The sequence below is a fragment of the Camelus bactrianus genome, chromosome 14 (genome assembly GCF_048773025.1).
Source record: "Camelus bactrianus isolate YW-2024 breed Bactrian camel chromosome 14, ASM4877302v1, whole genome shotgun sequence".
In the NCBI taxonomy this organism is placed as follows: Eukaryota; Metazoa; Chordata; class Mammalia; order Artiodactyla; family Camelidae; genus Camelus; species Camelus bactrianus.
The window spans coordinates 5,188,775-5,213,278 of NC_133552.1; the positions used below are offsets into that span (position 1 = coordinate 5,188,775).

The following is a 24,504-nucleotide window of genomic DNA, read 5'->3' on the forward strand; positions in this document are numbered from 1 at the left end:
TGTATTTGGACAGGATTCTACAAACATGGGGAAATACATGGAAAGACCTAGAGCAGGATGTTAATGTGCCTGGGGGTGAGGGGGGAGAAAGTGCGAAGAAAAAGTAAAGCAGCTTGTAGGAAATGACCTCATTTGTGTAAAAAGGACATATACATGCGAAAAAAATGGAAGGAGAAGAAATCTCTATCAACTGAGATCGTAGGGGTGCCCATGGGAGGTTGTCAATTGAAAGATTAAGTTGGGAAGGTCGGGGCTGGGGTGGAGAGGAGCTTGGAAGTAGCTGCAAGCTCTTGGTGATTTTTCAGTCCTTTGTTTTTCCTGTTTATTATATTATTTTGTTTAATAACATATGTTATAAAACAAATCTACACATGTGTATCTACACATATAGTATATATACACACATACATGTATAGTGCATGTACAAATGTACATATATATGTAGATGTACATACACATGTTCTTTTGAATGTGTGAAATAACATATTCAACAATCATGCAGGACAGACGAGTGGGTTGCCATGTAACATGTTTTAGCAGAAACATAACAGCAGTCTCCTGTGTCATAAGTGCGTGCACTTGTATGTGTTTGTATGAAGCAGAGGAAGGTGTGGAAGGAGGCTGTTAATGTTGAATCCCCACTGGGAGAGTTGGGGCCAAGGCAGAACCCTGTTACTTTTAAAGTCTCCCATCCCCCGTGCCTAATAAATGCATTCACAGCAGCAGGTAAAACTGTGTTAGCCTTGAGTTGAGTGGTTTACTGGTGATCTGTGCATCTACTTGGATAGAAACTTAAATACTCTATTAAAATTCAAACTCTGTGGGGTCAGAAATGACATTGATCTTCATCATTCATTTAATCATTATTCATTCGTTCATACTACAAATACATGTGAAATGGGTTATATATATATACATATATATATATATATATATATATATATGTACCAGGTATTACCAACCTTTTCTAATATTTTCTTCAGTGCCTTGAACATTTGAAGTTTTTTTTTAAAGTAAAAATATAGGGTATTATGAAAGTTCATCATAGAAGGACCTAATCTAGTGGATCAGGAAGGCTTCCTGGAGGAAGTGGCACTTATGCTGCAAACTGAAGACAACAAGGGAGTTAGTTGGCTGAGACTGGGGGAAAAGTCCACATTCCATGAAGATGGGAGTATGTGCAGAGGCCCCAAAGCAGGGAGAAAGGAACATGGTAACATGAGGAACGAGGACAGTGTGGCTGCCCCCCAGGGAGTAAGAGGACAAGTGGAGGTGAGGCTGGAAAGGTGTGTAGGGGCTAGACCATGCAGACCTTTCAGGCAGGAATAGAATTTCCTCCAACTTTTTATTTTGAAAAATATCAAACCTATACAAAAAGTGCAGGTGTAGCAGAGGGGATCCACCTAGATTTTCAGATTGCTGACATTTTGCCATGGTTGTGTGTGCTCTCTCTTTTACACACACACACATTTCTCTCTTTGCTGAACCATTTGAGAGTAGGTTACAGACCACATGTCACGTTAGAAATCTTGACATGTTTAATATCGTGTATCTTCCAGGAACAGATTACTGCTGGTATAATCACAATGCTAATAACACATCCAAGAAAGTTAACCATGATCAAGTATCTTTACCCAATATATAGCCCGTATTTAAATCTCACATTGTCTCAATGTTCTTTGCAAAAGTTTTCAAAATCCAAGACTCAGTCAAGGAGCATGCATTGCGTCTAGATATCCATTGGCATTTTAGGGGCAAGTTTAGGCCAGTTACTTTGTAGAAGGCCCATCAATTTCAGTTTGCCTGTTTATTTCCTCTTGATTGAACTCAGGTTGGACGTTTATAGCCAGGATACTGTCTTCGGGGCCGGGGGAGGACCTGAGAACTGCCTAACCTCAGGAGCACTTGCTATCAGCTTCCATATTGATGATGTTAAATTTGATCACTTGGTTAAAGTGGTGTCCACCAGCGTTCTCCCTCGTACAGATGAAGTTTTCCTTTGGAATAAATAAAGTAATCTATAGAGAATGGTGCCTTAACAATTCTGTAACTATCTTGTTCCCCGACAGTTTTTCATTCAGTGATTTCTAGCAACCATTGGCGCCCCTTGCCCAAGATGATTATTACTCTGGTGAACATGAAGTGGTGATGTTTAAATTGTATAATTTTTTCATATGTTAGTTGATGTTCTTCTGTGAAAAAGAGCATGCCCTTCCCTTTCACCCTTTCCCATCAGTATCAGCATGGACTTGTGGGTTTTTAAAATTTGAATTTAATGTTTAAGATGTATTCATAATCCATGCCTAACAGTAATCATTTTGATCTTACAATTTCCCATATTTGTCTAGCAGGAGAGCCCCGTCGGAAAGGTTTTTGAGAAACAGTGTCTGGCCTGAGCAGATGAAATGACAGGAGGAAAGTGACGAATGAATGTGTGTTTACCACGCTGTTTTCTCGTGAGAGCTCCACCTGTCACTCTAACATGCTTTCCTTTTCATTTCTCTTTAGGTCTCATGGGCTAACGGGCTCTCGTTCAGCAGGCACCTAACAGACAAGTCATCCAGCTGCGTATCAAGACAATGCTCGGTTTTAAAACTGCTCTGAGAGTGATGAGCAGCGCTGCCCAGTGACTTTGTCCGGGGGCAGCAGGCAGCTTGAGTGTTTCCTCTTCACCACATAGCAGCTTGAAGGAAGCCCTTTCCCATTCAGGAGGACTGCATGGCAGGCAGCCCCCATTGAAGGCTTGAAAATGAGCGTCCCAGTGGCTCCTAAGAAGTCATGCTACACTGAGTTGCGGGACAACAGAAATGGAACAAAAAATAATAATGAGAGCATCCTGAGTCTGGGGGACACCAACGCCAACCCTGTCATGTGGGGGGTCAGCTCCTCTCATGATGAGCCGGCGACTTGTGACCGGACAGATGAACTTGGAAATGCAAATGCAGGGGGGCCAGAGAATGGTACCCGGGTCCATAAGGACTTCCAGCCACTTCAGAGCTTTGGGAAGGGGCCTCAGGCTGGCCCCACCAGCCTGAAGGATTTAAAATTTCCTCCGACAGCTCAGAGCGAACTGAGCATGGAGTCCACGCTGGAAAGAGTCGCAGAGAGCCTGCAGACCCCTCGGGGTCTCCACGGCCCAGGCCGGCCAAGCTGGAGGACTGTCGGGGGTGAGGCCAGTCCCGAGGTCTCAGCCAGGAGGGAGGCTGAAGCTCCCCGGCATGCTCCCAAGGATAAGTTGGCCAAGACCCTGGACAGTGAGGAGGTGAGGAGGCGTTCTTTGGAGAGGGCCAGCAGCTCTGCGGTTGCAGGCGACGTGCTTGCTAAGGAGCGCCCCGGAGGCCTGGCCCGGCCACCTCCGCAGCCTGGAGGACTGGGCCCCCCAGAAGCCCTCTGGCTGGTGGCCAGTGGTGGGCAGGGGCCGCAGAAGACGGGGACAGTCCCTTTTCCAGGGCCAGCTTGTTCTCCAGCGGCCAGTAACCCTGTGCGTCCTCTAAAACCATCTACCTCAGAAACCAAGGAGACCACCCCCTTAGAGGCCCGGACTGAGGGCGGGCAGGTACTGAGAGCTAGCGCCCAGAGCACAGCCCCTTCTGCCCGCCCAGAGGGCACCCCGAATTCCACTCCACTGTTGAGGGAAGTCCTGAGTAAGCCAGAAGCACAGTCGGGCCAGGGAAAGGCAGAGCCCAAGATGGAGCTGAAACTGGGCCAGCCCAGGCCCATGCAGGAGTTCAAGTCCACCCAGCTGGAGGGGCTGGGATGTCCTGGGGAGGAGGATGTGTTACCCCGGGGGAGAAAGGAGCTGCGTGGGGAAGCACAGCAGGAAGCTGCCGCCGCTGCCGCTGCCGTACTTAGCAGCCTGCCGCACAGCGGTCCTCACCCCCCAGGCGTGGGAAGAGGCAGGAGTGAGCAGGAAAAGAGAGGCCAGGAGGGTTCTCTGCAGACCACCCCCAAACAGAGCCCTGCTCCCCCGAGAGCTGCTGATAATCAGCCCACAGGCAGAATTTCACCAAGTGCAGCTGGGAAGCTGGGTGAAGCGGCGTCCCGCAGAGTCTCACCAGGTGATAGTCACGCAGCTTTGGTTCCTGCTAATTCGACTGACAGCGGACCCTCAGATGCCCGTGAGGAGAGTGGGGTGCTGGGCGGCGGGGACAGGGATGGTGCTACAGTCTTCACTTCAGATCCTTCTGTTGGAAAGAGTGAAACTGGGGTCGCTGAGCCCCTCAACCCTCCTCACAGCAGCTCAGAAGCTGGGGAGAGCACAGAGATCACAACATCCGTGGCTGAGAACAGGCACCGTCTAGAAGATGCAGTTGAGGTGGAAAGCACCCCAGCAAGAGCGGATTCTCTTCCTCAGGTCCCAGCGCCCCTCCACCCAGAGACCGCTGTGAACATGGGCCGCCAGCCTCCACCACCCAGCAGCGGCTTTCAGGACTCGGGCGTGTTGGGTGGGGATGCGGGGTCCCCCTCGGTCGCCCTGCCTCCTGCCGACAGTGCGGGGTTGTCCAACGCTTCCCCGAAAGTGCCTGACAAGCACACCTGCCCCAGTGGGATTTCCAAGCCTGTTGTCGCCCATCCCGAGGACACACCCGCCGCCCCAGAGGGAAGGGAGGGCCTCCGGGTTGAAAAGACAGAAGAAAGGGCAGACCCTAGGCCTGTCATCCTGCCCAAGCCCAAGCACGTTAGGCCTAAGATCATCACCTACATCAGGAGGAGCCCTCAGGCCCTCGGCCAGATGGACGCTTCGCTGGTCCCTGTGGGGCTGCCGTATGCTCCGCCTGCATGCGCCGTGCCTCTCCCCAAGGAGGACAAGGCGGTGAGCGGGGACCTGAAGCCGCCTGCCGGCCTCTACGAGAAGTTCAAGCCTGACTTGCAGCGGCCCCGGGTGTTCAGCTCCGGGCTGGTGGTGTCTGGGATCAAGCCCCCTGGACACCACTTCAGTCAGATGAGTGAAAAGTTTCTGCAGGAGGTAAGAGAATGGCATCGTGACACCGTCTCCAAGTGGCACTTCCTCAGATCTGTTATGCATTTTTTGATGAATTGGGAAAACAGAATATCCTCTCTCGGCCAGTCGCAGACTGTAATGGAGACACTCGTGCAGCAATGGGTATTTTTAACCAGGGGAGGTTGTAGGCAGATGGACAGCTTTGATTTAGAAGAGTCTGGTGGTCAGGATGAGAGGGCCTCTGACATCTGAGGAGACTCGTTAAAATTCTACCTGACATAACACGTGAAAGGTAGGGAAGTGTGCATTTGACCTGACTTCCTTGTTTCAGCAAGCGAGCATAATTCTTCTAGAAACCAGGCCAATGCAAAAATTCCAAAATAAATATACCGTTCAAATGGGTCAGACTTGATCTCTATGCAGACATACCAAGAGCACAGTGAGTAGGAAGCATGTTAGGCCTCGGCTCCATTTTAAGTCAAAACAATAATTACAGCTGGCGTTTAGTTGAGTGCCTACTGTGTACCGGGCCCACTTGACATCACATTTAATCTTTGCCAAACTTCTCCAGTCCTTGCAGTGATTCTGTGCAGGGCAGGATTGCAGCTCTCCTCACTCCTCTCCCTGACATGCTTTAGGTCTTCCCAGGCCACTCGGAATGTGGGCTGGAGCCCAGAGCCTGCTCAGCCGTCAGAATGCACTCAGTCTGGCTCCTTTACCTCCCGACCACCTCTCCTTCCTTCTCTCTACCTCTGCTGCCTCAGGGCCTTTGCACTTCCCTCTGCTCAGAGGTCTTCTTCCAGATATCTGAATGGCTCTCCCCTTCGCTTTCTTTAGGCCTCTGTTCAGAGGCACTTTATTGGTGACTTTCATTTGTACACTTTCTTCAAATAAGTAATTTAGTACCCCTTCCCACCCACCAAACAAACAAAAAAGATCCCCTAGATTTTTCTCTGTGAAACACACTTGTGAGAGAAACTTTTTTGGAGATGTAGGCAGAAATCCTGTTAGTATCTGCAATTCTTTCTCTGTGACATGTCTGAATTTTTCTTGTGTATAATTCCTTTCTTTATTGCTTCTGCTTCCTCCATAAAATACAGAATAATTTCTATGTTAGATGTACATTCCCCCCCACCCCATGTATTTTTTATTCTTAGTCCTCTAGAAGCCACCCCAGATCTCCAGGAAATGGGTTGGTGTGAGTGTGTGGCTTTAGTAGTTCTGAGGAGTTTGGGGAGACCCTGTTGGTGTGGGGGTAGCAGTGCTGCTGTGTGCCAGCCACTCTCTCCGAGGACCATTTTCAGCCACAATCAGAGCATCTGAGGCCCAGGCCCTTTCCTCAGGCTGCAGGATAGAGTAGAGAAGCCCCAGACATTGTACTGGGCAAATTTCTGATGTCATCTTTAATCAAAAGTGGAGAATAGGCTGGTTTTTGGCCTTTACTCCCATAGCTGTGACTTGATGTAACCCAAAGAGTCTTCTCCTGTGTTCAGCCTCTGGAAGTGGCTCTGAAGGTAATCATGAATCTAGTCATGCCTTGATGGTAAAATATGCTTACTTGTTTGGACTGCTTTCTGCTTTCAGCTACCCTGAGGCTTCAGGGGACTCCCTCCTATCGATGCTTTGGGGGAACCCTTTTAATGATTGGTGGAAGGAGGTGGGAGGCAGGGAGCAGGGGTGAGTGGACCAGGTGAGGCAGTGTGCTTGCAGTATACGGGAGTGTGATTAGGGCTGGACTCCCGTCCTCCCTGGAACCCCCTCATCTCTGTAGGACACTGTGTCTCTCAGGTTCTCCAGGGAACCAGATCATATATACAAGTATATATGTATCTCTGTGTGTATCTATCTATTTTCCTATCTATTGAGACTTTAAGGAATTGGCTCACACAATTGTGGAGACTGGCAAGTCCAAAATATGCAGTGGGGGCCAACAGGTTGGAGACCTGGGAAGAGTTGATGTTGCAGTTTGAGTCCAAAGGCCATCTGCTGGCAGATTTCCCTCTTCTTTAAGGGAGGTCAGTGTTTTTCTATTAAGGCCTTCAACTGATTGGATGAGGCCCACCCACATTATGAAGGGTAATCTGCTTTATTCCAGGTCTATTGAACTCAATGTTGAGCTCATCTAAAAAATACCTTCAGAGAAACATCTAGAATCATCTTTGACTGAATGTCTGGATCGCATGGTATCTTAAGTTGACGAAATGAGCTGTCACAAGCCCTCTCTGTGCAGCTATGCCAGTGGCTTCTCAGTGCAGCCTTCACATTTACCCCAGTCTCCCCAGCCCACAATCCCCTGAGACTAGGACAAGGCAAATAGGAAGAGGGGTGATCCAGTAAGAACTTACTTGTTTGTGTGCCTCAATTGATTTTAAGAGTTTGTTTGAAATCACAAGGATTCTTTAGTTGGCTTTCAAAATTATTTCTCTAAAAATACTCCATTAGAGAAGGTGGGAAGAAAACCCATTTGGGGTTAAATCTCTATGTGTTTATGACTGTGGGTGATACCTGTTGTGTTCTGTCAGTAAAGATGAAAGAAAAGAGTGTGAAGCTCTTTGTAGACGCTCTTGTTTTATTAAAAATGCACAGATTAAGCATCCGAGGCATGCTTCTCACCTTTTTAAAGAATTTGTTATCTTGCCAGAGACAAAGTACCCAACAAAATGACGGGCCTTGAAGTTCCTGAAATCATGAAGGTCGTTTTTGAATGACGGCCTGATAGATTTTGCCCCCTGAAACCTATCCAGTTTGAAAGAACTGAGTAATTACTGAGATAAGACATTGCAGTTCTAACAACCTGGCAGATAGAAATGATCATTATTTCTTCATGGGAGCACCTGCTAAAAGCAATGAGCAGTGACCCCCTAAAATTTAGGCACGAAAATTTAAAAAGAGAGGAAATAGGACTATGATAGAAAAGCCAAAGATTGATAGTAGGAGAGTAAGTAGAAAGTGGTGAAAATTTTATCAGAGCAGCTGTGGAATGCTCTTTCACAGAAGGGTGGTTTGCTGCGGCCTGAATCCCATCCATCTACTCTAGGAATCATGCATCTTTTACAGTGTGAAATGATAAAACTTTAAAGGCCTTATCTTTTGTTTCAATAATGTCAATTTAAGGAGAACTTTGTTATCCATTTCAACATTAAAACAGTATTAACTCAAGGGTTTATCTCTTCAACAGCCTGGATCAAAGCTCTGTAGCCCCTATTAAAGAATATTGTTAAATGCCTGTGATTCCTGAGTGGATGGAGGCAGTACATTGACATATACAATGTATTGTGATTTACCACAGAGTTAATTACCACGTGTATCTTTTCCTACGTAGCCTCTGACGCTATGTTTTTTTTTTTTTTAACTTAAAGGAAATAAGATTATTTCGTTGTCTTTTTCATTTTTAACATCAAGAAACACCGATACTATGAACAGGCTTTGTGAGTACAGAACTGCATACGTGGAAGGTAGCCATAATTGTATTGTAATCCAAACTGTTAGCTACAGGAAACAGTAACATGTTATGTTATTAAATTTAGGAAAGTCTGAAACATGATTCCTGTATTAAATAGATGTTTATTGATTTCAGCCCTGTGCTAGACACTGTTCTAGGCGCTGTGAGTTCAGCAGTCAGCAAGACTCTGCCCCCAAACTTCCATTCTAGTGAAACTTGCTCAAACATCCCTGGAACCACCACCTTCGTAGGGAAGACAATCGGAGGTAATTCCTAGTCTGTCGTTTTTAATTGTGTAAACAGAACGTAGAGGCCTGACAACGCATCTTTTCATTGACTTCTCTATTCTTCCTAATAACCTTTTCTCCCTCATTAACCATGCATATTTTAATTTCCCGAGTCGCCTAATAAAGACTTAACATAAATGGATGAAGTCCATCAGCTTCTTGTAAGACTAGGTCGCCATGAAAAGTGTGCCTTTCCTCCTTAGGAATAATGAAACGTTCATACTTCTGTGAACATTTGCTAAATTCTTGCCTTGCATCATTGACATTGCTTATTTATAGGCTGACTGCTTGCACAAATTCCAATGATTCTATGTAGCGATCAAATTTAAAAGTCTTGTAGAGGGAGTTCTTTCTTCTCCCAGCGAAATGTAGATCCATAGAGTATTAGAACCAGCGTAGACCTGAGAGAGCACCCAGTTGTTGTCAACACAGAGATGAAGACACTGGGGCCCAGAGAAGGTAAGTGATTGTGGAGGAGCAGCTCGCTGGTGCCAGCGTGGTCCCTGTTGGCGCTTTGGTCTCTGGACCAGCTCACCACTCATCCTGTGCCGTGCAGTTCTCTGACTGAGCTTCCGGTCCTTCATCACAGGTTACAGAACGCCCTGGAAAAGAAGAATTTTGTTCTCCTCCCTATACTCACTACGAAGTTCCTCCAACCTTCTATCGATCGGCCATGCTCCTTAAGCCCCAGTTGGGATTGGGTGCCATGTCTCGTTTACCATCTGCAAAGAGCAGGATCCTGATTGCGAGTCAGAGGTCTTCGGCGAGTGCCATCCACCCACCAGGACCCATAGCGACAGCTGCCAGCCTCTACAGTCCGGATCCTGCAGGTAACCTGTGCAACAGTTACCGTGCGTTCCTGCCGTACGGTTAAATAGTGATCATGAAAAAGGGTGGTAGCTCTTCTGTTCTTCATCTGATCGTAGATACAGATGTTTGTCAAGATGTCTGTCTTCTGTCTGCAGCCGTCATCCTCCACGTCACCCTTAAAGTGATGGCCCTTGTGACTGCTGCCTCACCTCTTGTAGTTTTCCCATTCTGTGTTGCATCCTGTGGACTAGGGTTCAGAGACTTTTTCTGGAAATGGCCAGTTAGTAAGTATTTTAGGCTTTCTGGGCCATAATGCTCTGTGTTGTAACTACTTCGCATGAAAGTAGCCGTGGACAATATCTGAATGCCTGGGTGCGGCTGGGTGTCCATGCAGCTTAATTTACAGAAACAGACACAGGTGTACCTTGGAACTACCGTGGGTTCAGTTCTGGACCACACGAGCTTTTTTTGGTTTCCCAGTGCTTATAAAAGTTATGTTCACCTGCTCGTGTAGTCTATTAAGTGTGCAATAGCGTTGGCTAAAAACGCAGCACAGCCACCTTAATTTTAAAATACTTATCAAAAATGCTAACCTTCTGTAAGTCGTAGTAATAACAACATCACAGATGATTGGTCGCACATCATCGTAACAAATGGAGTCGTGACTTTAAAAGGTTGAAATTGTGTGAGAATTACCCAGATATGACCCAGAAACACCGAGCGAGGCAATGCCGGTGGAAAAATCTCACCGACAGATCAGCTGGAGGCGGGGCTGCCACAGACCTTCCATTTGTGAAAAATGCCACGTCGACGAAGCGCGGTGAAACAGGGGCTGTCCGCAGCGGGCTGAGTTTGGCCTGGGGCTGTGGTTTGTCAGAGAGCTCTTCCTGCCATGTAGCAGTGCCCCTGTCATGCTTTTATCTGCTCGCAAATCTTGAACCCCTGATACTTGCTTATAGAATGGCCCTGCCACCCATCCCAACCATGTGCCCCTGCTCTCAGTGGCTGCGTCATCTCCTGATGTCCTCTGCACGTCCCTGTTGTCCTCTCTCCATCCATTCTTCTGCTCTTGTGGTTTTCTCTAGACTTTATGTATTATTCTATTATAGAAGTAATACAAGCCCATTGTAAAAAATTTGAATATAGAAAAATATGAAAAAGAAAGTAATTGTCCTTATATTTTTTAGCACCCAGCCAGGATTAATATTATGGGAATTTTTCTTCCAGTGTGTTTCTTCCTATGCATTTTTTAATAGCTGAATTAATACTGAATGCGAATTTTGTTTTTTCCTACTGATATCATACTGTAGGCATTTACTCTGCCATCTATGTTTCAGAGAGATTTTAATGGCGGTGTAAGATTCTGTTTTGTTCTCTTATTCATTTATTTAACAATTTCTGGGTACTTGTTCTGTGCCAGAAGTTGTAAATTGAGGACTGAGGACTGCAGTGACTTAGATGCTGTTACTTCTGTGTCCTGAGTGCAGGGAGTGAAACTTACTAGGTTACATAACTCACACTTGTAAGCCAGGTGTCCAGAGAGAGCTGAACTCAAGACTCTTGTCTCTGGGTCCCCCGTGGTAGACTGCATACTTTGACTGCCTGTGTTAAATCTCAAGATACTGCAGTATCTTTAGTTTATAAAATAAGGAAAAGACCCACATTTGTAGGTTTTCTGTGCCTTAGAACAGGGGTTGGCAAACCCTAGTCCAGAGGCTGGCCAACTGCTTCTGGGAATACATTTAATTGGAAGACAGCCACAGTCATTTTTCCCTTTCGTCCCTGGCTGCTTGCAGAGCTGTCATTGCAACAGAGACAAGATATTGCCCAGAAGCCTAAAATATTTACTCTCTCGCCCTTTAAGAAAAAGTTTGCTGTTTCTTGCCTTAGCATAATGCCAATTACCATTTAGAGTGGTACCATTCAGTCGGCAGAAGTATATGAAAAAGTATGTAAGGTTTCGAAACTCTTTGGCCCAGGAAAGTCCAGGTCTGGGAGACAAGGTGGATTTTAATTTTATTGATGTGTTTTATCAAACTTAGTCTATTTTCCAAGGACATCCTTTGGATGGTTTTCTTCCCTGGAGAATTCAGCCGACCCTGCATGAGGTGCTAGGGGCTGTGGCGGAGTACTCGGGTTGTGGGCACTGAAGCTTCAGGGAGTCTGAAGTTTGTGCACCTCTGGGGAGTCCCAGGAGCAAAGATGTGTAGACACCAGACATCAGCCGGGCTAACCGAATCCTTTGGCTGAGATGCTCAGCAAAGAATCTAATGAGGAACCATTAAAGGAGACTCTAGGACTGTTCTCCTATCTCTTTTCAAGACCCCTAGTTTCCTTAAGATGACTTTAAGGTGGTGGAGTTAAGAAGTCTTGGCTATTTTCTTTTCTAAGAAGTCAGTCCCCAAACAATAGGAGAATAATGTAGCATTTTAATGAATCTAGAAACATCTGTGTATCTAAGTCCTAAAAATTGATAAATGCAGAAAACACTTAAAGAGGATGCTTCAGCTGCAGGCGGGGACAGGTCAGCCAAGCCCACAGAACAGGGGTCTCATGGTGGGGAATCCGTACTTGGAGCAGTGGGGTCCGGTTCCGGGGAGGAGTTGAGTGTCGAGGGCCTGATTTTCCCACAGAACACCAGGGGAGGCAGGGCTGAATGAGAAAACAGGCATCTTTACAGCAATCAGTCTGTCGGGCTGGATGTCATGAGATTCTAGAATTCAAGGAGCCCTGCAGCTGCCTCATTTGTCTGGAGAGAAGCAGGTTAACAGAGGAGCCCTGCACACACACACACATGCACGCACGCACACACACACACACTCTCTCCCTCTCTCTCTCTCTCTCTCTCACTCGCCTGTCCTGAGGTTCCTGGCTCTGGAGCAGAGAGAGGTCCCTCTCTCTTTGAACCCACCTCTACCCATCCTGGCACAAAACACAGAGGGCCTTAGGGGCCCTGGTCAGGAGTTTGGATTTTAATCCAGGGTGATGGGGGAGCCCCTGCAAGTTTTAAACATGATCAGTTTATGTTTTACAAAGATCGTCTTGAGTCACTGGTGCAGTATAACTTATACAAAGTGGGAGAAGTGGGAGACCAGGTCGGAGCCAGCGCACTCGGACAGGTGAGAGACGCCGGTAGGTTAGCGGGAGGAAGGGCTGGGATGGTCGCGGTATGTTTTAGAAATAGAGCCAGTAGGATTGGACATTGAGGTGGGGGATGGGGAAGACAGAGCCGATGAGGACTTGTAGAATTTTGACTTGAGCACCTGGATGGATGTGATGCCATTTATTACGAGAGACAGTTTGACTAGCCAGGGAATGGGGGAGAGCTGAGGCCCGGGAGGAGGTACAGAGGCTTCTGTTTTGGAAGTTCTGGTGGAGCTTATCACAGAGGCAACTTGAGATGTGAGTCAGGGGATGTAAGAGAGGTCAGGGCTGGAGATTGACATTTGAGGTTCGCCAGAGGAACTGAAGTCGAGACTCAAATGCATATTTGAAAGTAGCCAGGAGAGTGGATCTTGAAAGTTCTCATCCCAAGAAAAAACATGTGACATGTGATGGATGTGAACTGGACTTACTGTAGTGATCATTTTGCAATGTCTACGTTATACACATGAAACTAATATACAGGCATATCTGGTTTTATAGCACTTGGCTTTATTACACTTCACAGATGCAGCATTTTTCACAAATTGAAGGTTTGTGGCAACTACATCGAGCAAATCTATCAGATTCATTTTTCCAACAGCATTATTTTTTAATTAAGGTACATACATTTTTTTTAAAGACGTAATTCTTTTGCACGCTAAGCGACTACAGTGTAGTATAAACACAACTTTTGTGTGCACTGGGAAACCAAAAAAAACGTGTGTGACTCGCTTTATTTTGACATTCATTTTTATTGCAGTGGCTGAACCCGCAGTATCTCTGAGATGTGCTTGTCATGTATGTCAATTACACGTCAATAAAAAAAGAAAAGTCATGGGGGCGTAGCTAGGGAGCACACGACATCCCAGGATGGGCGCCGACTTGCCGGCACTTCGAGCTCTAGCAAGGAAGACTGGGAGGCAGCAGCCGGAGTGGCTGTGGCCGGTGGGGATCTGGCAGAGCAAGGTGTCCTGCGAGCCAGGAGAGTCTGGTAATTCTGTATCCCATGGAAGAATGGGGTAATTTGAGGCCAGAGAGGGATCAGTGAATTTGACAGCAGGGCAGCCGCTGATTATCTTTACAAGAACAATTTGAATGGAGTAGTGGGGACAGACGGCTGATTCGCCAGATAGACAAAAGGAAGTTGACACACCAGTGTAGCCAGCTTCGCTGAAGGAGGTCTTCAAAAGCTCGAGATGTGCAGATACTAACTACTGTATATAAGATAGACAAAGAACAAGTTTCTACTGTGCAGCACAGGGAACTATGTCCAATATCTTATAGTCACCTATAGTGAAAAAGAATATGAAAACGAATATGTGTATGGACATGTGTGACTGAACTATTATGCTGTACACCAGAAATTGACACATTATAAACTGATTCTACTTCAATTAAAAAAAAATCTTTGGGGAAAAAAAAAGCTCAAGGAGGACTTGGGTGCAGATTTAGGAGGAATTTGTCTGCATATCCTCTTCTCTTTGCTTCGCACATTCTCACTGCCGTGGACTCTCCAGACTCTGATGTGTCTGTCTCTCACTGTGATGGACCAACTCCTCCTTCCTGTGCTGTTCCAGGGAATGTGCCTCCAGGGAGTCAGATGGGCAGTGACAAGGCTCACTACATTTGTTTTCCTTCTCCAAAGGATCGCAGTCCCGTGCTGGCTCTTGTACAATTTCTGAAAACATTAGTTCCATCTATTTTGTTTTATTTTCTGATTGGCAATTAGAAATTGGCAAGTTCCGTATGGATTAAACCTTTATGGGTGGAACTTCCTTTACATTTTGATCAGAGATCGTTAACATCAGATGGTGTTTGTTGTGTCCAACACAAAACTTTCCCTTTTGTGTTTGCTTTTTTTGGTTCAGACGATTTATGTAGTGGTTGTTTGGGGGTTTTGTTTGTTTGTTTGTTTATTATTTTAAGAACACTTTTTGAATGTTCCTGTATATGGTTGTATTTTGTGTTTAATTTGTGTGTGATTCGTGTTTAATTGTGTGCCTGGTCTCACGTATTCAGCAGGTCAGGATTCTCTGTCTCTCTGACCTTGGTTACTCTCGTTTCTTTATGTCACACGGTTACCTGAGGCTCTGAGCAGCATCTCGTTGGCCAGTGAGAACGGGAGGTAGGAACAGCCCTCAGTACTGCACCCTGTAACTCAGCATTCACATTTCCAGCCTCGAGTGATTTCTCTCATCCTGAATCCTAAGACCTGGTTTGACATGTGAACTGCATACACTACTATATATTTTTTTTCCAGTTCTTTGGTAGGAAAACTCTTAGGTCTCCTTTAGGCAAATAAGCCTGTGACTTAAACCTTGGGAAGAATTCCTGTTGTTTCCACTCCTGTGTTGGCTCCGTGAGCACCATTAGGTACATCCTGGCTTGAAAGTGGCCTAAAAGAACCAGAGATGCAATGAACATATGCTTTCGCATAAAGCAGATTCTCCCACAATTTCTATGTTGTAACTGAATGCTCTTTCCCAAGACCCTCACGGTCTTAACAGATCTTAATGTGACTGCTGAAAAATAAATAACCCTAGCACTTCTTTACTTCCTGCATCATTTCTGTGTCCTTGTGTACAGTGTTCTCGGACTCCACAGTCAAGCATAAACCTGTGAAGCCGTACTGTCATCGGGTCTGGGTATGAAACTCAAAATGCTATTTAAGTGCTCCAGGTACAACAGCAGGGGCTGTCGCCTGCCTGCAGGTGGACATAAAGTCTGCATTAGCGAAATCTAAGATTCTGTATCAGAACAATTTGTTATTAAATCCCTTACCTCTGAAGAGTAAAAAGACAGTACTTTTTAGTGTATAGATTTATATGTGTTTTATGTTCCTTTTTCTGAAAAACATCTCTCATGGCCTAATACATTATATTAAAATGTTGATTTCTATAGCATACAGTATGTCAGGATGTAATTGGCATTCCTGGAAATAAATATGCCCCGTGTACCTGAAAGCATGACGTTTCTGTGTTGGCCAGCGCATCTGAAAGAACTGTGACACGTTTTTGTGGTAGTTAATGTGTCAGAATAGAAGCTTTTTTAAAGATTATATGAGAATACTTTATTCTATAAATAACTGGAGAAGTTCAAGATAAGAGAGTTTGGGACAGTTTTTCTCAATTTATATTCAGTTTTGTTACGAATTCTGCATATTAAAATAAATTTTATTTTAGAGTTCAACATACTGTGTAAACTTTCCACTTTGGTAATTTTATTCAAAAGGTAGGTTGAATCCTACCAAATTTGAAAGTGTTGACTGTTAAGTTCGTGTAACATGTATTGAAGAACAAGTAAACTCAGCTGGAACAACTTAAAACCCTAGCACAGAGGTAATTGTTGAGAAGTCTGAGTGGTCATGATAATGTCAGAAATTTAGCAACTTGTACGCTTATGCTCAGTATGTACAGAGTAAGAATTCTAGGGTGGCAGTATTATTTTTCCATTATGATTTTTGCCTTTTCAGTGCCTACCTACACTTGTAACAGTTCTGAATCTTCAGATTTGTATTAGAAAAATTAGTTTCAGTTTTTAATGAATTTAGTGTCTGTGAAGGAGGTTAGTGTGAAATCCTTTGGGTCCCCTCAGGTAGCAGTAGGACCTTTACTTCCTGCCATCTGAGCAGAGCTCAGTGGTAGAAAGAGGGAGAAGCACGAATTCACTCCATGAACTTGACCGAGCGCTGGCTCCGTGCAGAGCACTGGGGTATGCTGAGGGGAGGTGTTAGAGGAGACATTGGTCATTGATTTAAAACATTCCTGTTGATCCCCATTAATTACGTGTTTAGGGAAGTCATTCTTTGCATTAAAGTAACACCGAGGGTCACTCTAAATTTTAGATAGATATGCCAATTGCTTTTTTTTAATTGAAGTACTGTCAGCTACTGTGTGTCAATTTCTAGTGTACAGCACAGTGTCCCAGTCATGCATATACATACATATATTCATTTTCACACTTTTTTGTTAAAGGTTATTACAAGATATTGAACACAGTTCCCTGTACTATACAGAAGAAACTTTTTAAAATCTATTTTTATATATAGTGGCCAATTGTTTTTGAAGGATAGAAAGATGACAGTTCATTAAAATCAGGATGTATCTTCATAAAAGCAACAGAAGTCATAGATACTAGTTGACATTATTGAAATGAAGACATCTTCACCAATATGCAAGGAACATGTCTGTTACCCCTCCCTAAAAAGTCATAAAATTAATGTACATCCATATTTACTAAATAATTAGCCTCTGTTTTGTAAACCATAGAAATCAGACTCTCAGATGGTTATATCAGAACAAGAATGCTTCTGAGTTCTTTTCATCTGTATTTTGATCTAGGATGGTACAGTGCGCTGTGAAAGGCTTCCTTTAGTTCACTATTTATGAACTTAATATATGTTAATAGAACGGAATGGTTTTTCATGTGTCTAAAAAAAAAGGTTGAGGGAAGGTCTTATTAGAGGAGGAAGAATGTCCTGGGGCAGTGCATCCTGTACTGGGAAGTAGAGGCTTGGCATGGGAGCTGCGCCTGGAAGAGTTCACGGGATGGACGAAGCAGGACCACGAGGTTCATGCAGGAAGGATGTGGCAGAGACGTGGAAGTTGGTGGCTTCTTTAGGAAAGAGGTATTAGTTTGGTCTCTGTCCCTGGAAACAGAGCCGGATGAGTAGGTTGGTGCCAGATTGTGAGGGGCTGTCACTGCCAAGGCTAAGATTGGAGGGTGTTTTGTCTTTGTTCTTGTGTTTTGGTAGGGAATTGGAAACCTCTAGATTTTTAAATATAACACAGGTCTTTTTATACTTTGAAGAGACCGTGATGAGTGACAACATGGATTACGTCAAGGTTTGGAGGCCAGGAAGGCTAGTGAGGAAACTACTGTCATAAGATAATAATGGTTTTTACACCTTTTTGTATCTTCCAGATGTTTACAATGGCACGTTTTGCCTTTGCGGTCATGACAATTTTTAAGTTAATTTTAAGTTTTTTATGGTTGATTTTTAACTGTAGAATTCAGGTGAGCAGGTGGGGAGGCTGTGTGATCTCCTGTTCAGTCCTTGTGCTCTGAGTCAGACCCAGGTTCTCACCCCAGATTCTTGATTTGTCAATCCACACGTCTCTGCTGCCCAGTTTCTTCGTGTCTAAAATGAGAATAATAGTAGAATCTAAAGCAATAGGCGGTTGGGAGGATTGAATGGAAGCTCTTAAGCCCAGCCTTCAGGATGTAACCGACAAATGCAAACACCCCACCTGCCCTCGAAGGCCAGATCTCTTCCTGCCCCTCCCTCAAGCCTCCCTGTCTCTCCTCTCATCCACATCACCCCCAGTGGCTCCATTCAATTTGTAGGCATTTCAGCCCCTTTCTGACCTCAGGGCCTTTGCATGCACCCCGCCTTGTAGAACATACTTTCTCTAACACACCCAGGACTGGCCTTGTCTCCTCCTTCACGTTTCAGTGTGAATGTCACCGCCCCAGAAAGGTGGCCTTTATCACCCTCTCCACAGTGACCCCTGCCCAATCAGATACTTCCTCACACATTTTAATGTTTGTCTCCTTCACCATTTTTTAAAAATCATGGTCAGTAATTTGCTTATTTTGCTTTTATGAATTTACTGTCTCTCTCTGTTTTCTCTCACATATGGTCTATGAGGACAGAAAGATTTACAATATCAGTGTCTATTGAATAAATGTTCGTAGCAGTAGCAGTAGTGGTAGGTGGTTTTTTTTTATCATCAGGGAAAGCTGGTAAGGTCCTGAGATGATTTGGAGCAGAAGTGGTGGGCAAATTAAGGCCACATAGTAAATATTTTAAGCTTTGTGGGCCAAATAGTCTCTGTTACAACTACCCAACCCTGCCGTTGTAATGCAGAAGCTGCTACAGCCAATACGGAAGTGAATGAGCGTGGCTCTGTTCCAGAGAAACTCTTTTTACAGAAACAAATGGCTAGCCTGTGGGCTGCAGCTTGCTGACCAAGTTGCTGTTCTAGGGCATCACTCATCTCTGAGATGTGCACATCTGTTCCTCTGTTCAGTATGTTACTCATTCAGGTACTCAGCAGAGATTTTCTGAGGACCTAGTGTGGGCCAGGTGCTGGTCTGTGTGTTCAGGATGCACAGACTGAATATGCAGCCCGTGACTTTGTGGGGGAGAGAAATAAGTCAGTCATGACACTGAGAAGAGAGAATACATGATTAAAGATGTGCAGAAGGCACGAGAGGAGGGCCCCCAGCTCAGCACAGGCAGACCAGGGCTCTGGAAAGATTTTCAAAATGGGGTGAGTTGAGCTGAGTTTTGCAGGATAAATAGGAGTTTGCCAGGGTGAGAAGGGTTAAAAGTAGCAGATACACCCTCAGAGAGAGAGGCCATCAGCTTGGGTGATTCAACCCTTACAGGGACCGTTGCTCAGCAGGGCGCCCTGGAGGATGTTTTACAGGATCGGGGGTGCTGGTGGACAATTAGTTTTTGGGCACATGCAGAGTTTGAGGTTCCTTGGGGACATTCAGGTAGAAATTTCCAAAGGGAGAGATGTCTGAGCCAAGGAGAAATGTGGGAGTTGTTCCCCCCAGATGTGAGTTGAAACCGTGTGAATGGACCAGCAGGTTCAGGGATGGAGGGGGCGGGCAGAGGAAGGAAGAGGTCAAGAAAAAGCTTTGCACCCACATTTAAGGAGTAACTGGCAAACGAACCCTGCAAGAGGCAGAACACTACAGGGTGGGTGGGTGGGGGCCCCGGGAAAATGTAGCGTTTGAGTCTAAGGAAGAGGGAGCATCCACGGCAGAAAATGGTCAGAACAGACTCAGAGAAGAAAGGACGAGGCAAAATGCAAAGAGGCTGTTGGGACTGGAAATTAGGAAGCAGTTGGTGACCTAGTTTTGAATGAGCAGTTTTAGTAAAATGTGGGGGTGGAAGTCACATATTAGTAGGTTGAGAAGTGAATGAAAAGTGAGGAAGTGGAAGCAATGAGAATAGACTGCTGTTTCTAAAAATGCGCTGATGGGGAAAAGCGCCCTGGGTGCTGGCTCTTGGGGAAGCGGGGCTGCGTTTTGTTTTGCTTTGCTTTCCAGAGTGTGTGGGAGAGGTTGGAACTGGTTTGAAATGTGCGAGGGCGGGAGTGGCCTGTGCAGAGAAGCTGGCGGGTGCGGTGGTCGGAACTGTTGGAACAAGATGCCCAGGAGCGGGGCAGACAGTGAGCTCGACACCCCACGTGGAGGGCACACCTTGGAACAGAGGTGGAGTGTTGCTTCTCCTGAGACGGAGGAGGAGAGGAACAGATGAAACACAGTGGGCGAAGTGTTGATTCCGATGTTTGTCGGCATCACCTAAGTGCCGTGTCACTGTTGTCATCATGGTTTTAGTTAATTTCATGAAAACTGTAACATCTACCAAGAAAGACTCAAATCAGATATGAGAACATCCCTATTGAAGAAACCGATGCATCCGTGAGATGGCGAAAGAGAGCAGGCCCAAACCCCCGTTCCCATGGAGTCTGAGTGACCCTGGATGACCTTGGGACTTATCCTGGAGGCTGCAGAGGAAGCATTCAGTTTGTTCTGGTGTTTGTATCAGTGTATCTCTCACTGTTACCCATTTCTCCCGACTGTTGAAATGGATGTTGACAGTGACTGTGCTCTTATTGCGCACTCAGCCAGCAAAGCCATCCCATCTTTGTCTTACTTTCGTGGCAGCTGAGCACGCCTAATAATGCCCTGCAGAAATGTATTAAAAATGCAAGCTTCCTCAGCCCAGACCCGGAGCGTCAGTTTCCAGTGACTCGGGGGTGGATCACAGGCAGGACAACTGTCCTTCTGTGTATCTGGATAAACACTGTTAGTATATTTAATAAACACCGAGCACATACTATGTGTCCAGTTGTTTTAGGTCCTGGGGAGACAGTCATGAAGAAGATAGAAGAGATCCCACAGGCAGTTATGACTGAATGCTGTGATAGCGAAGTCTGCTGGGCTCAGGGGACACAGGAGGGGGACCTGACCGCAAGTTGGGGTCCAGTAAAGTTGCTCAGGTGAAGTATGGTATGCAAGAGCAAAGGGTTTTTGAGCTGTGGGATGAGGGAGGAAGAAGTGGTGGGAATGGAAGAGAAGGTATGCCAGGCAGAAGCAATGGCACGTGTGAAGACTGGTATCACAGGAAGGATGAGAAAAAAGACAGGAGGTTGTGAAGACACGGCAAGCTGTGTTACGGAACTGGCCTTCCATCCTAAGAGCAAGATAGTGCCATTACAGGGCATTAAGCAAGGGATTGATATGATCATATTTCATTAAAAAATATCACTTAGACTGAAGTTTGGAGAATGGATGGAGGGACAGGAGTGGGGTGGGGTAACAAGGAGGGAAACAGCGATCCCTTAGGAGGCTGATGCAATCCATAAATGATAGCCGACGTGGTGGTGGGAGAGATGGGGAGAAGCAGATGGGTTTTAGGAGGTGGATTTGACCAACCGCAGACGCTGTGAGTCAAGTTGACATCAGAATAGATGGGAAGGGAAAACCTTTTAAGAATAAAATGTGGAGTAAAGGCAGCCCTAACAAGTCAACAGGCAAAAATCTGCTGCTGGTTCTGATGGGACTCAGCTGAAGGGCACGGACCTTGTGATCAGCTGGTCCATCTGTTTGCTTTTCAAGTTGATGGTAAAGATGAGGAGGAATCATCTAGATTTGTGCTGTTCTGCTATTTTGACCTTGGTTGATGGGGAATCTCAGGACTTCTATCTGATTATCCTTGTATGTGAGCACCCAGCACAAAGCTTGTCTTCCTGGATTTTCTGCACTATGGAAAGGGGCTGTGTCCTTATCTGTATACATTCTTGTCCTTCCTTAATTCAGAAGCACATAAAAACGGGACTTCAAAGCACAGGTTCGGAAGTTGGAGAGCGTTGGGCGGTTTGGGTGGGTAAAGTCTCCAGCTGGAGGGAGCGGTGCAGTCGTGCAGAAGGTGCTGACTGGACACCCACTGTGTCCTGGGCTTCCGATTTCAAGATGCCTTTTCCTGGGACTTTCAGTCTGTCAGCTTCTGTTTGTCTTCTCCACCAGCTGTGGTTCTTCTGGAACTTCCCTCCACCTTTCTCCTGGGGTGGATCGATGTGTCCCACCTCTTTGGTTTCCTTGTTTGTTTGGCTGGAGTACATTGTCGGTAATTTCCTAAGAGAGAGTTCGAGGAAGGCAAATTTTCAGAGGGTTTGCCTTTCTGAAACTGCCTTTAGTCTGCATTCACTCGATTAAATATAATTTTATAGATTGAAAGTGGTTCTCTTTCAAAACATGCAGACTTGCAGTGTTGCTCAAAAGAAACCTGGCGCCAATCTGAGACGTACTTTTTTTTGGACGGGGGTGGAGGACCTGCTTTTGTTTCTCTCTGGAAGCTTTAGAATCTCTCATCCTTAGTGTTTTAAAATTTTCCAGGTGTGTGTTTTGTCGTGTGTGTGTGTATGCATTCATTGTGTGTCAGAGAGAGAGAGAGGGAGAGACGGAGGAGGGACTAGGGATGAGAAGAATGAGAGCCAGAGCAAGTGGGTGGGACACAGAGATTGAGACAGACAGACACTCGGAGGTGGGGGACAGGGTAATTGGTTTATCTTGCGAAGCACTGGTTAAATGCTCAGTCCCAAGACTCGTGTCTCCCTTCAGCTGTGGGCAATCATCTCACGTTCTTCACTTAATAGTTTCTACTTCTCTGTTGTCTCTTTCTTCCTGGAATTTCTGTTGTTTGGTTTTTGGACCCCCCAAAGCAATGACTTGTGTTTAGTTTTTCTTAATGTTTTCTCTCACCTCATGCTTTTGCCTTCATTTCAGGCAGTCTCACTGGACTGTATGTCCACGCACTTCTGTTGAACTGTTGTTTGGTGTTTTTAATTTCTATGGATGCCTTCTTGGTTTCTGACTGCTTCTTTCCGTAGCAGTTTGCTATTTACTGTTGCAATGTCCTCCCAAATTTCTAAGTATCATTAGGTTTTTTTTTTAAAAAGCTATCTTTTGTTTTCTGAATTTTCTCTCTATTCTCAGGAGCCTGTTTTCTCTGTTGTGCTTAATTTTTGGTTGTTTATGGGATGCTGCAAGCTTTGCTCCAGTTCTGTGATCTTTCACTCTTGTTGTTGAGCTGGATGAACTTGAAGTTCCTTTGCTCAAATTGTTTAGAAGTCTGTTTCCTCTGCCCTGGGGCTTGGCCTGGGTGGGGAGGTGGGAGGTACACACCTGGGTGCCGGGCACCGTGGGAGCGGATGGGGGAGGTGGCGGGGTGAGGGTTGCAGCGTCTCCCTCGTTCCCTCTTCCCTCGGTGCTGTTGGGCCTCCTTCCAGGGGATGCCCGCTGCGGCCCTGGCTGCGGGGCAGGGAGGTCAGCAGGCGCTTCCTCTCTGCAGCGCTGCTGCCGTCTGCTGCAGAAGGCGCCTCTGCTCTGCCCTCCAGTGAGGGGCCGCCGTCTCTGCCCCACAGATTGTTGAAATGCTTGGCTCAGTGAGTACCTGTCTCTTTTTGTCTCTCTTGTTCTAGGTTGAAATATGTGAAGTGCTTAATAGAAAGAGGTCAGTAGGTGTTAGCTGCCATTGCTCATTGTACCTCTTTACAATCAAATCACTCTCATTTTAAGGCATCTTTGGTAAGAAAGGGTGAAAAAAAAAAACCAAAAAAAACCCTATGTTCTGTCCACCACCTTGAGCTGGCAGTCTCCCTTTCTACTTAAATCTCATCCCTGTGGGTTCTTGTCACTGCTCAGTATCATAAAATGATTCTGTTCCCCAGTGTTGTGGAGGGATCCCGAGAACTGTGCTTTTAAATGCACTCCATGGAAAGGACATGCTGTGTCATCATAACTTTCTGAGTTTTTTCCTTAGCCAACAGAGCCAAGTGCTTTGATTTTTTTCCTCTATTTTGCAAGGCTAAAGGCAGTTATCAGAAAACAGACGATTCAAGTGCGTTTGTGCATAAAAATATTGTTCCCTTCGATTAGCTTCGAGCCTCTAATGTCCCTGAGAATCACTACTGTAAATAGGATCCAAGGGCTTTCTCCATCCACACGCACAGCACAGCAGTTGAGAAGCAACCGTAGATTTAGAATCAGCTAAAAATAATGGACTAACTCTTCTAATTCTGTGAGATGTGCTCGTACAAGGTCACCTGTATTTGACATCTCTTTTTAAAGAGCTTTTGTTTATAAGCAGATCTGTCCAGCAGAAGTACGACATTTGCAGTATTTACGTTACTTGTCCGTTCTGTTAATTTCCTTCTTTCACGCCTGTTCCTGACCCCTCTCCTTCCTATTTCCTTTTCTTACACAAAGGCTTCGATTCATTTGTCCACCGACCAGCTACATACACAGAGGTCAAATCGCCCTAGTGGGCATTTTATTCTAAGACAGTGGGAGATATGTCACTGGGTATTTATGATTCTCTGGATTAAATACAGTCACTTAAGGTGACGTAAGATTTTAGATTTCTGTTTACAGAAACACAGATGCAGATACTCACTTCAGAGTTATACTCTGATAAGCCCCAAACAGTCTCCGTTTTTCAGATTATGATAAAGTAAAACGCAAGATTTGGACCTCAGTAAAAGACACATCACCTCAATAGGTATCTTTGGTTTTGCAGATTATTCCGTGCTCGTCTAGCACAGTGTTCTGTTTTTAACTTTAGACCAACCTCTCTGCAGCTAACTCCAAAAACGTTAACCAAACCAAACCAAACCAAACCAAACCAGAGCAGCTCTCACGAGTTTCCTTTCAGGCCTGGATATTAAATAATGCCAGTGAGCCAGCAATCTCAGTGAAGTTTCTCTTCTGCTCAGCTTTCCTGATGGTGGACAGACACACCTGTGACGAGGTTCGCAGAAGCCTGACTCTAAGCCCCTACGACCTGTCACAGCTGCTCC

At 45.5% G+C, this 24,504-nt stretch overlaps 1 protein-coding gene across 3 annotated transcripts in view; it reads left to right on the forward strand.

Annotated features, from left to right (window-relative positions):
* MTUS2 (microtubule associated scaffold protein 2) overlaps nt 1-24,504 on the forward strand; it is a 410,974-nt gene that overhangs the window by 137,973 nt on the left and 248,497 nt on the right. For 2 of the 3 annotated variants that reach the window (XM_074377989.1, XM_074377988.1), the window contains exons 4-5: nt 2,509-4,966; nt 9,261-9,501. In XM_074377989.1, the coding sequence (XP_074234090.1) occupies nt 2,750-4,966; nt 9,261-9,501 (2,458 nt within the window). In that variant the 5' untranslated portion in view covers nt 2,509-2,749. The remainder of the gene's footprint in view (nt 1-2,508; nt 4,967-9,260; nt 9,502-24,504) is intronic. The other variant, XM_074377990.1, reaches the window with a different exon arrangement.